The following is a 10,857-nucleotide window of genomic DNA, read 5'->3' as shown; positions in this document are numbered from 1 at the left end:
TAATGACAGGAACTACTTTGTACCAAGTGGAGATTAAATGCTGGAGATCCCCAAAGGCTTCATCCTCGGTCATAGATTTGTTATGGGTCATCTAGAAATATGTCAAAATCTGCTGGTTCAAAAATATACACACAGTTACTTGAATTACATAATAACACTGTACAAGAAACAGCTACATGCTGTGACTGTCAGTCCAAGGTGGATCTTTAATAGACAGCTGTATTGTGCGTGTTCATTTTTTGAGATAGCAGACAAACTACTTCTCTCCAATTAAGCTGTTAATTTTCTAATATCAGTGTCTCAAAAGAATCTTGTACAAGGACCCTTTCTGTTTGGAACAGCCTCCCAGAAAAGAATAAAATCAAAAGTGAACACACATGTGATTGACTAAAGGTGGGGCTAAACCGTGGTTTAGACTTAGTTCTCCCATTATTTGGTGCACAGATACGTCCATGTCTCTTGGCACACAATTCATCCAATCTCCAGGAGCCGCACCCTGTAAAAAAGAACCCTCCTGCAAACTTCTTCCTGCTTTCTACCGGTTAGTCTTATTCCTTGGTTAGCTGAGATGTGATGTAGCCATTAGTGGTATTTCATAGGGAGGATGCAGGTGTCCCTTAAGGAGGATTATTATGGTTTTCTCCCTCAAACAACCTGGAGTTAGCAGTTTCAGTACTATTAGTTGTTACCTTGTAAGGAAATAAGCATGTGCTGTGTGTCAAAGCCAAAACTCTATCTGTGTTAGTGTGTATGCATGTGTAGAAGAAAAACATTTTTTGTAAGCGGCTGTAATTTTCCAGCCTGATTTGTCTGTATCCATCAGAGCTTGGAGTTAGTGCTTAGCTCCATCTCTTCCCTTTTAAAGGTCAAGCACAACTCATGCATTCATTGCACATTACATGGTTATCAATATTGTAACACTCATATGTAATATCAGTTTCAGTGTTCAGTTAGTACTACCTTTGTGAGATTAAAAAAAAAAATCCTAACAGCTGCTTTCCTCAACTGAGCAATTTTAACATTTGTTAGGACAGCCTTCTGTGTGACCAGCAGGAGGAGACATCCTAACACTACCGAAACCATGCAGGAAGTCATTTCCTGAGATGTGTTCAAGTTCCATCTCCTTCCCAGTAATGGACTGTAAATGGAATGATGTAAGAGCCTGAGCACGTTTGTAAATGAAAGAGGTCCGTTTTTGATTTTTAATAATAAAATTTCACTTTGTTATTGTGGGATAGCCGACTGGGTGTATACTGACGGGCAAAATGTTATTTATGTACATTGGACTCTATTACAAAATGAATTGCAGAACAGGTAGGTAGAATCACTTTGGGGTGGGGGTAAGGGGGGGCTGAGTTGCGTTTCACCCACAAGAAGCAGGAAAAAAGAAACGAAACTTAAAACTGGACTTTCCGTTTCTCCTGCAGGGATTCACTCACATCACTTTCATGAGCTTCAGTCACTGTGGACTGCAAAGAGCTGCTGGTCACAGACTAAACTCTCTGACCAAATTCTTTTTTAGCAGTTATTTCTTTTCAGCAGACACCATGAACACTCTGAACCAGCAGTATGAGGAGAAGGTTCGTCCCTGCATCGACCTCATCGACTCTCTCCGCTCTCTGGGTGTAGAGAAGGACTTGGCGCTGCCTGCTATCGCCGTAATCGGAGACCAAAGCTCGGGGAAGAGCTCCGTGCTGGAGGCGCTGTCGGGGGTGGCTCTGCCCAGAGGAAGCGGTGAGTTATCAGTAAATGTCATGCGTGATTAAACTATAAACTGCTCTTTGGTCACACTTATCTGATTACAGGTAGAGCTGCAGCTATTAATTTGTTGTCAGATATTAAGTTAATCAGCACCTATTTCTGTAAGAAAAAAAAACTCGAAATTCTCTTATTCCAATGTAAATGGGAATATTTTCTGATTTCTTAACACTATGACAGTATACAAAATACATTTGCGTTGTGGACAAAAGAGACATTTGAGCACATCATCTTGGGCTTTTTGGAAATACTGATAATGATTGAAATTTTCCACTACTGCCTGGCATTTTACAGACTAAACAACTAATCGATTAATTGAGAGCACATTCCGTCAGATTAGTTGACAATTAAAAAGTCTCTAGTTGCAGCACTAGTAACAAGAAATTTCTTGAAAACATATTCACGCTATAACCATGGATGTAAAGTTCAGTGTATTTAGACAGCATAATTGTTTGATCCAGATAAAATCAGGAAAAAACATGTTTAATACAGCTTTACCAAGCAGAGCAAGTGGATGGCAATCAGTTTTTGGCACATGATCATTGTTTGGCCTGACACTGGCAATCTTTGCTGAGTATTCTCATCTCTTCCAGTATAAAAGGAGATTAAACTATGTTTTTATCACACACTGAGAGGATGCTGTGCAGTGTTAACAGTGTGTCACAGTGGCTTTCTTAAAAGTGGCTTAAAATGCACTAATTGATAATTGAATGGGCTCAAAGTTAATTAGAAAATTTGAAATGCATGGAGGATTTATTCTAGACTAAAATCAAGACAAAAAAAAAACAGCGACACTGACAGACAACAGTGGAAAGGCTTGATGCATTTTTCTTGATCAACATGCAGGTAAGAAATCGATATAAGAAGTGACTTACTTGATAAAAGTTCTAAATTTAAAGATCAGAGTAAGTGAGACACTACACTGGAGTTTCATTTATTTATTTCTGTTTCTCTGAGACCAAACAATTCATTTGAGATATCTTGTTACTTTTGATAATTTCATCTAGCTAGATTAACTTTCTCTTTGCTGTCTCACCATTTACTCTTCTGAAATCCAGGCATTGTGACACGATGTCCTCTGGAACTGAAGATGAAGCGGAAGGAGGTAGGAGAGAAGTGGTTCGGAAAGATAAGCTACAGGAATTGTGTGGAAGAGATAAAAAAGCCCGCGAATGTGGAGGAAAAGATTCGAGAAGGCAAGCGTAGTATTGACAGGTGGAAAAGGTAGTTTAATTTGCTGTACGTCGGATCATGTATAATATCTTCTCCATTCAGCTCAAGATAAAATGGCCGGGGTCGGGGTGGGGATCAGTGATGAACTCATCAGTCTGGAGATCGCCTCCCCTGATGTTCCAGATCTGACGCTCATTGACCTGCCCGGCATCGCCAGGGTAGCCATGAAGGGACAACCAGAGGACATTGGTGATCAGGTATGTGAGTCCAGGACTAAGTAATTAAAAGTCCAGAGTAAACTATCTTGAAAATTATTGAATTAACTTCATTCGAAGCTATGGTTGTAGCTGGTAAGAATACAGTTTGCTCGATTACTTAAACTTTCCGTCTGTTGTTTTGTGTTTTGGAGATGCTGGTAAAGACAGTTCCCTGCAATACCTTGCTTGTTGTTAAGCTGCAGTGGAATAATTGCTGCTGAAGACTTTTTACCTTGTTAACATCATATGACAGATTCTGAGCAAAATAAGCAGTCAACTGAATATTTCTACCTTAAAACTGCAGTGTGCTGATGCCAGTCTCAAAAACATGCATTCAGACAAACTTGAGGAGCCAATCCTGTCAGCTTGCAGGATGGGGCTTTGTGTATCATTCTTCTGTCTCACAATGAGTGTCAGATTTGAACCTGTATGGCTGAATTCCTCCAATAGTACAACTTGCAATCTAGCTTACAGTATTTTTACAGTGTTTGCACACTGATCATAGAGTCAAAAAATATCTTTTGCATGTAAAATAAAACATCACTCAGCCATCAGTGTGGCTTGAGAGTGTTTTAATATCTTTGTTCATTCACTTAAGTAAAAAATTTAGAATCGTTGTAACTCCCACCACTGTTATCCAGATGACATGCAGTTATATGTCTCAGTTCAAACCTTGACAACCATTTGCTTGCTTTAATAATGTAAGACATTGCCTCTCCCAAAACTGGTTATTCAACTGAAACAAATCAGGTAAATCGTGTCTGCCATATGTTTGCAGAAGACTATGTATGTATTTATTTTTTCCCACCTCCTACTGAAATGCTTCATGTTCCAAGACTTGCTAATTTACACTGACAATTTACTGCCTGTAAAGTTCCATATTGATTTTACATTTATATTTGTCATGTTTAAAGCATTCAGTGGCCTTGATTCAACTTACATTGAGGAGCTTTTAGAGCTTAAGTCTCAGAGTGCTCTCAGTAAATGGGTATTCCTGTCAGCATGTGAACAAGGGTGGCTGTTGCCAAAAGAGCACCCAAACTGTGGAACAGTGTGTTGAGATCAAACAGGAAACATCTTTATGTCTTTTAAATCTCTTCTTTTATCAAAATGCTTGTTGAATGTGTGATATGTGACTATCTTGTGATCCCTTTTTGTGTCAGTTCTGTTTTCTGATCCTTATTTTATGATCTCTTTAAGTTCTCTGTCTGCTTTTATGACATTTATTTTTCATTCAGTTTAATTAGTCTTTGAAAATATTTTTTTTTGCTTCTGTTACATAGAAAAGTTCCATATAAAATAAAGTTAATTAATATTAGAACAGTTCAGAACACAGTAGTGATAGTTGTACAGTTGATAACCATATTTGTAGAGTTTAGAATTTTGTATTTGTTAAAATTTTAATTCGTACTTTCAGATAAAGTCACTGATCCAGAAATTCATCAAAAAACAAGAGACCATCAGCTTGGTGGTTGTTCCATGCAATGTGGACATAGCAACCACAGAGGCTTTGAAGATGGCGCAGCAGGTGGATCGTGATGGAGAGAGGACTCTGGGTAAGTAGAAGTGGTTTTAAAAAAGGGACACTCATAACATTTGATGCATGAAGGATTTTATACCGTCTTACATGGTTTTTTGAAAAAATGGTCAGAACGTAGACACTAACATAGACCAACTCCTCAAGGATGGCAGCCTTAATTTATTTAAACAGTTAAAAGACAAATTTACACTTTCAAACACTGACTTTGTCAGATATTTACAATTACTAAGATTCTGAAAGGATCATTAGGAATGGGTTAAAGTTTTGGAGATAAAAAAACTACAAACAGGGAGTTAAGATACAAAAGCGATACATCATCTTTACAAAATATTCTCATTCATTAATTTGAGTAATGCACTGCAGATAAAAGGGAGATGGGAAACTAAAATGAATACAAAAATGGCACCTAATAAGTCGGAAGAAAGGTGCAGTGACGCACATCCTGTAGTCAACTCAAATACATGGAGGGAATTCAAACAGAAAAGTAGTGGCTAACGTGGGCTCAGTCCAAGCAAATAAATGTTGAAGAAACTGTGATACACAAGCTGGGAATCAGGCTGCCCAGTGGCTTGGTGTTTAGCACTTTCACCTTGCGGCTAGAAGATCCCTGGTTCACATCCCTGCTGTCCCCGGATCTTTCTGCATGGAGTTTACATGTTCTCTATGTGCATGCGTGGGTTTTCTCTGGGTTCTCTGGCTTCCACCCACAGTCCAAAAACATGCTGAGGTTAATTGGTGATTCTAAATATTCCATAGGTGTGAATGCGAGTGTGAGTGTTTGTCTCTATGGCCCCTTTTCAATCAAGCTCGTTCCAGTTCTAGTTCGGAGCCAATGCCTGACTTTGCACCAATTCTTTGTGTTTCCATCAACTGACCACTGGCTCCAGGCTCCAAAGTGTAGCCCTGTGATAGACTGGTGACCTGTCCAAGGTGTCCCCTGCCTTCGCCCTATGTCAGCTGGGTTAGGCTCCAGCCTCCCCCCCGCGACCCTATCTGTCCAGCTAGTCATAGAGGGGGGGGGTAATCCAACATGTTGTCTTTCTCTGACAGGTATCTTGACCAAGCCCGACCTGGTGGACAAAGGCACAGAGGAGACCGTGATCGAAATTGTCCATAATGAGGCCATTCACCTGAAGAAGGGCTACATGATCGTCAAGTGCCGGGGTCAGATGGAGATCTCAGAGAAGGTTTCTCTAACTAAAGCAATAGAACGAGAAAAAGCTTTCTTCAAGGATCATGCATATTTCCAGTAAGTTCATTTTTTCAAACAAGTGTTTGTGGTGTGGTATGCTGTGGCGCATTACATTTTCTACTTGTGCTGCAGGATTCTCTATGATGAAGGCCATGCCACTGTCCCCAAACTGGCAGAAAAACTCACCCTTGAACTGGTACATCACATCCAGGTAAATGCTTCTCACTGGTTCACCTTAATGGCTTAAAGGCAGGTAAGTTTACCCACTCCAGCTGCTAATGTCTTGGCCCCTGTGTGATGGGTAGAAATCTCTGCCTCGACTGGAAGACCAAATAAAGAAGAAACTAAAACAGACACAGGTGACGCTGACCAGATATGGCAATGGACCCCCATCGGATGCAACAGAGAGGCTTGGTTTCCTCATTGATGTGAGTTCACTAACTGGCTCTTTTTGCAAGCCAAAAGTGTATCTTAATGAGTAACTCATGTGTCCTGCACTTATATCTTGATCTCTTACATCTTAGAGAGTGACGACATTTACACAGGATGCTATTAATCTCATCAAAGGAGAGCAGCTTAAATGTGGAATCACGTCCAGTACCTTCTACATACTCAGATATCAGTTTGCAGAATGGAAGACAACAGTAGAGGAATCTGCAACAACATGTAAGTGAACTAATATTTTGATCACTTTTGATTATCTGCTGTTGCTGATCTTGTAATCTAATATGTAAACTGCTTAGTAAAATACTTTTTTTAGACACCTTCATATTATATAGAAATGAAGTATATTTTACAGACTTTTATGCTTTCATTTGGCAGTCAGCACTAATATTGAGAAACAGGTGGCTCAGTATGAGCGAAAGTACCGCGGAAGAGAACTACCGGGCTTCGTCAACTACAAGACCTTTGAAACCATTGTCCAGGAGCATATCAAACAACTGGAAGAGCCTGCCATCCTGAAACTCAAGGAGGTGTCAGGTTAGTCTCATACCTTCCAGGTGTTATTTCTTTGTAGATTTTTTATTCTGCATCTGATTTGTTATTTTTGTTTGTTTAGAAATTGTGAAGAAAGAGCTGTCTGAGTTGGCAGAGCAAAGCTTGGTTGGTTTTCCTAACCTCATCAAAATGGCTAAGGTACCATCTTTTATGTTACTTGCATCTGTATACAAATTTCCAAAACTGTTGCATCTTTACTGACTTTTTTAATGTGATTTAGATGAAGATTGAATCCAGCATAAATGAGAAAGAAGCTGTGGCAGAGTCCATGCTGAGGACTCAGTTTCAGATGGAGATGATCATTTACACTCAGGACACCACCTACAGCAAGAAGTTGGGGAAGCGTAAAAGGGTAGAAGAGCAGAATAACGCGCAGAAGAAATCTACACATCACTTGGGATTCGGCCTCGTAATTGTTAACAATGACGACAGTGGGGCCTCCCTGAAAGAGATGATGAATCACCTTAAATCCTATTTTCAAGTAAGTAATTTAAAGGTGGAACATTTATGTCTTCACAACATAAGGGAATTTGGATTTTTTTAACACATATTTGATGAAGCAAACACTTAATACTCTTTGAAACAGTGCATACAGATGAAGGTGGTATATTCAAATAAATAACATAAATTTCATTTTCAAAATTAAAACCCACACGCACACACACACACACACACACGCACGCACGCACACACACGCACACACACACACACACACACACACCGGTCACCTAGAAAATCAAAGTATGCATTCTATAAATTTAAATCACGATTTCCAGATTGGATGCATCCTGAATAGAACCTCCTCAGAGTGGATGTGGCCAGTTTTTTTTTTTTTAACCTCAGGTCATCATGTATCTGGTGGTCTTTTTGCTGGTGTTGTCTTTAAAGCCTTCAGAAAACAGATAATTAAATTACATTTTTAAAATACCCTGTAAGGAAAAAAATATCCAAGGGCTGTTGATAACACTGAAACTGTTGGTGTCTATGCATATGTTTCTATAGTCACAAAAAGATTCTACAAATTTGCCCTGCATAGGATGCATGCTGTGACAAAACTGTCCAAAAGAATACTAGAGCAAAACTACAGTTTGCCAATGAACATATAAACAACAAGCAGACCGTTTAGAATAATGTGCTTTCAACAAATTAAATGGAGTTGATTGGTCACAGTAAAAGTAGACACGTGGCTAAAAAATCTAAGCAAACCGTTTTATAAGTATTGTAAAGCCTATGAGAAGTTATTTCTGCTAAAGGAGCCAATATTAGTTTGTTGGGTGCAAAAAGAATATTAAATCTGTTGCTATTTTTTCAGAGATAAATGGTTGAAAAAAGCTAATTTTTCTTGTGGATTTGTTCACGTATGCTAACTGTAGACACTGTTTCAAAGAGAATCAAATGTTTGCTTTTCCAAATATGTCAAAGAAAGGTACTATATTCCCAACTTTTGTCCACATGAGTGTACATCATCTTCTGTTTACCATTAACTCAATTTCCTCTTTGAATTTCCACCAGTGGAAAAGTTTCAGATCTTTTACTTTGGTTTAAGGTTACTGTTTTCTTTTTTTTTTCCTTTCTTGAAAGTGATGTCAAAACACATTTCATTATTAGATTAAGTTAAAATATTCTACTATTGTCAGTGAAACCCGTATGTACCTTAAAAGGTGATACACAGAAAGCAAAAAATTCAGTTTTAGTAAAATCCAAAATTAGATATACAGATATCTTTTACAAATAATACAGAAAATAGAGTTAATTTTGTAACCTAAACAAATACAGGGAGTAGCTTTGCCTTATGCTCCTACTTTCTCATCTCCAAACCACAGATTGCTGGCCGACGTCTGGCCGACCAGATCCCTCTGGTGATCCGCTACCAGATCCTGCAGGAGTCTGCCACCCAGCTGCAGAGGGAGATGCTGCAGATGCCTCAGGACAAGGAGAAAATGGAGTCTCTGCTTCAAGAGGACTGTGGCATAAAAGCAAAGAGAACCCACCTTGAGAATCGCCTTCAGCGCCTGACAAAGGCTCGCATTCTGCTGACTGAATTTAGCATGAACATATTCAACTTCAGCACCACACAAATGCAAATGCAGTGCCAAGCTTAAAAGCAGATTTCTAACATTTAAGAAGTTAGATTGTTTTGTTATAGTATTATGCATCGACTAAGAGACAAACTTGTGGCAACATCACAGTCCTTTAAACTTTTCCTTCAGTGGCGATTCAAAGACATGTTTCATAATTATTTCCAGACTGTTACTCCACTTTCATTTCTCAGCTGTTTTTTTTTTTTTTTTTTTTTTTTTTACTATGTTTTGCTTATGATGTTGAAACAACAATACTTTTATGTTTTTTCCACAGCCAGCTGATGGGGTTAGCATTCGTTCCTCACTCTACTTATTCACACACGTTAAAAGGCTTCTGTGCTGAAAACACTGAAGGGAAATGAATGTTTGTGCATGACACTGTGTCTGGCTTCTAAAGGATTTTCCTTTACTCTGAAGTTACCTGACAGCACAACATAGCATGTAAAAAGTGGCAAAATGCAGAGAAAAATATCATTTAGCTCCTGATGAAGAGACTGATTTTTTTTGTAAGTTGTCATATCTGTACAGTTAACTGAAAATGGGGGTCTGAAAATCTGCCAAATGCCAGAAATGTTTTTTCTTTTTTTGTGTATAAGAAACTCTTATGGCAGAAAACATATAGCGCTAAAAAAAAAAACATAAACAGTCCATTGTTGTTTGTTTTTTTGTTTGTTTGTTTAGTGCAAGACAAATAGTATCTCATGCACTCCAGAAACTTTTTGTTTGTACATGCACTCTTTGTGTTGCATGAAACAGGTGGCCTGTTCACCTTCAGTTCTAATAAATAAATACTTCAAATACAATAAAACATAAATAAGACTTTGACTCTCTTCTTTGTCCCTTCTGAGTTGGTATTTCTGATATTCAGACACTTTGTAATCTTATACATCTAATTTGACATTCATTAAACTGCCATTCCCCACATCAATCTATGCTCAATAAGCCATAAGCTCAAAAGTCTTTTATAAAAGTTTTTTTTTTAAAATCACTGTTCTGAAGCTCCGAGTCTTCCCAGAAACAGCGTCCTTCATGATTGTGTCAACAAGTTTGAAACGACCAGGACTCACAGTCTGAGCGTACGGGTTAACTGAGAAATGAGGGCCTTCATCAGGGAAGTGACCAGAAACCCAGCAGTCACTTTACCAGATGTTCAGATTTCTTCGACATGGATCAAAAACCTGCTTAAAAAATTACAAAATCAGTTGTTCTCCATCCATCGGCCCTTTATGGTAAAATAAACAGACACCACTCTTGAATAAAAGGAACGGAACATAACAGCCAATTTGGATTTTGGCAAACTGCATTTTGTCTTGTTCAACGACTCATAGGCTATTTGGGGACAAGTCCAATACTGCATCTGGCAAACGCTGCATCATCTGCACTGAGCATGGTGGCGGCAGCATCATGCTCTTGGTGTTCATCTCAACAGTAGGAACAGGGAGACAGGTCAGGATCAACGGGAGAATGAGTGCAGCTAAGTATAAAGAAAGAAACCTTCTCTAGAGTTCAGCAACTTGTGACTGGACAGAGGGTTCACCTTTCAGCATGACTGGGAACCAAAGCAAATAAGTCAAAGTCCACATTTAAACCCCACAAAACATCTGTGGAGAGAGCTGAAGATGTCAGGATCGGCCTGTAGGAATCGGATAAGCTTCTGAGTCCTGAATAGTATTGTCAAATGTTGTGTTGTTGTTGTTGTGGATAACTGGGTGTATAGGGGCAAAATAAGTCAGTTTTATTCATTAATGCAATCTACAACAGAATATAGAGCCCAACAGGAGATGGGGTCATGTTATCTGTGTGGCTGCGCATGGATTAAATAAATGTTCATCACATTTAAACTTAAAAAACAGACAC

General features: G+C 38.8%; 1 protein-coding gene across 1 annotated transcript; it reads left to right on the top strand.

Annotated features, from left to right (window-relative positions):
* Window positions 1-1,368: 1,368 nt before the first annotated feature.
* LOC111574765 (interferon-induced GTP-binding protein Mx-like) lies at window positions 1,369-9,819 on the top strand. Its single transcript, XM_023279523.3, has 12 exons — window positions 1,369-1,734; window positions 2,817-2,954; window positions 3,034-3,188; window positions 4,606-4,744; window positions 5,779-5,977; window positions 6,053-6,131; window positions 6,226-6,348; window positions 6,445-6,586; window positions 6,743-6,901; window positions 6,981-7,057; window positions 7,140-7,400; window positions 8,743-9,819. The coding sequence occupies exons 1-12, from the start codon at window positions 1,449-1,451 to the stop codon at window positions 9,019-9,021; spliced, it is 2,037 nt and encodes a 678-aa protein (XP_023135291.3). The 5' UTR covers window positions 1,369-1,448; the 3' UTR covers window positions 9,022-9,819.
* Window positions 9,820-10,857: the final 1,038 nt, after the last annotated feature.

The sequence above is a fragment of the Amphiprion ocellaris genome, chromosome 5 (assembly GCF_022539595.1).
Source record: "Amphiprion ocellaris isolate individual 3 ecotype Okinawa chromosome 5, ASM2253959v1, whole genome shotgun sequence".
NCBI classification, from domain to species: domain Eukaryota; kingdom Metazoa; phylum Chordata; class Actinopteri; family Pomacentridae; genus Amphiprion; species Amphiprion ocellaris.
Note: the sequence above shows the minus strand (reverse complement) of the source record. Positions and strands in the feature narration are given on the sequence as shown.

Coding starts and splice junctions, on each gene's coding strand:
- LOC111574765 (XM_023279523.3), top strand. CDS start 1,449: ATGAGCTTCAGTCACTGTGGACTGCAAAGAGCTGCTGGTCACAGACTA. Junction 2,955..3,033: donor GGAGGAAAAGATTCGAGAAG/GCAAGCGTAGTA, acceptor TTCTCCATTCAG/CTCAAGATAAAATGGCCGGG. Junction 6,587..6,742: donor AGAGGAATCTGCAACAACAT/GTAAGTGAACTA, acceptor TTCATTTGGCAG/TCAGCACTAATATTGAGAAA.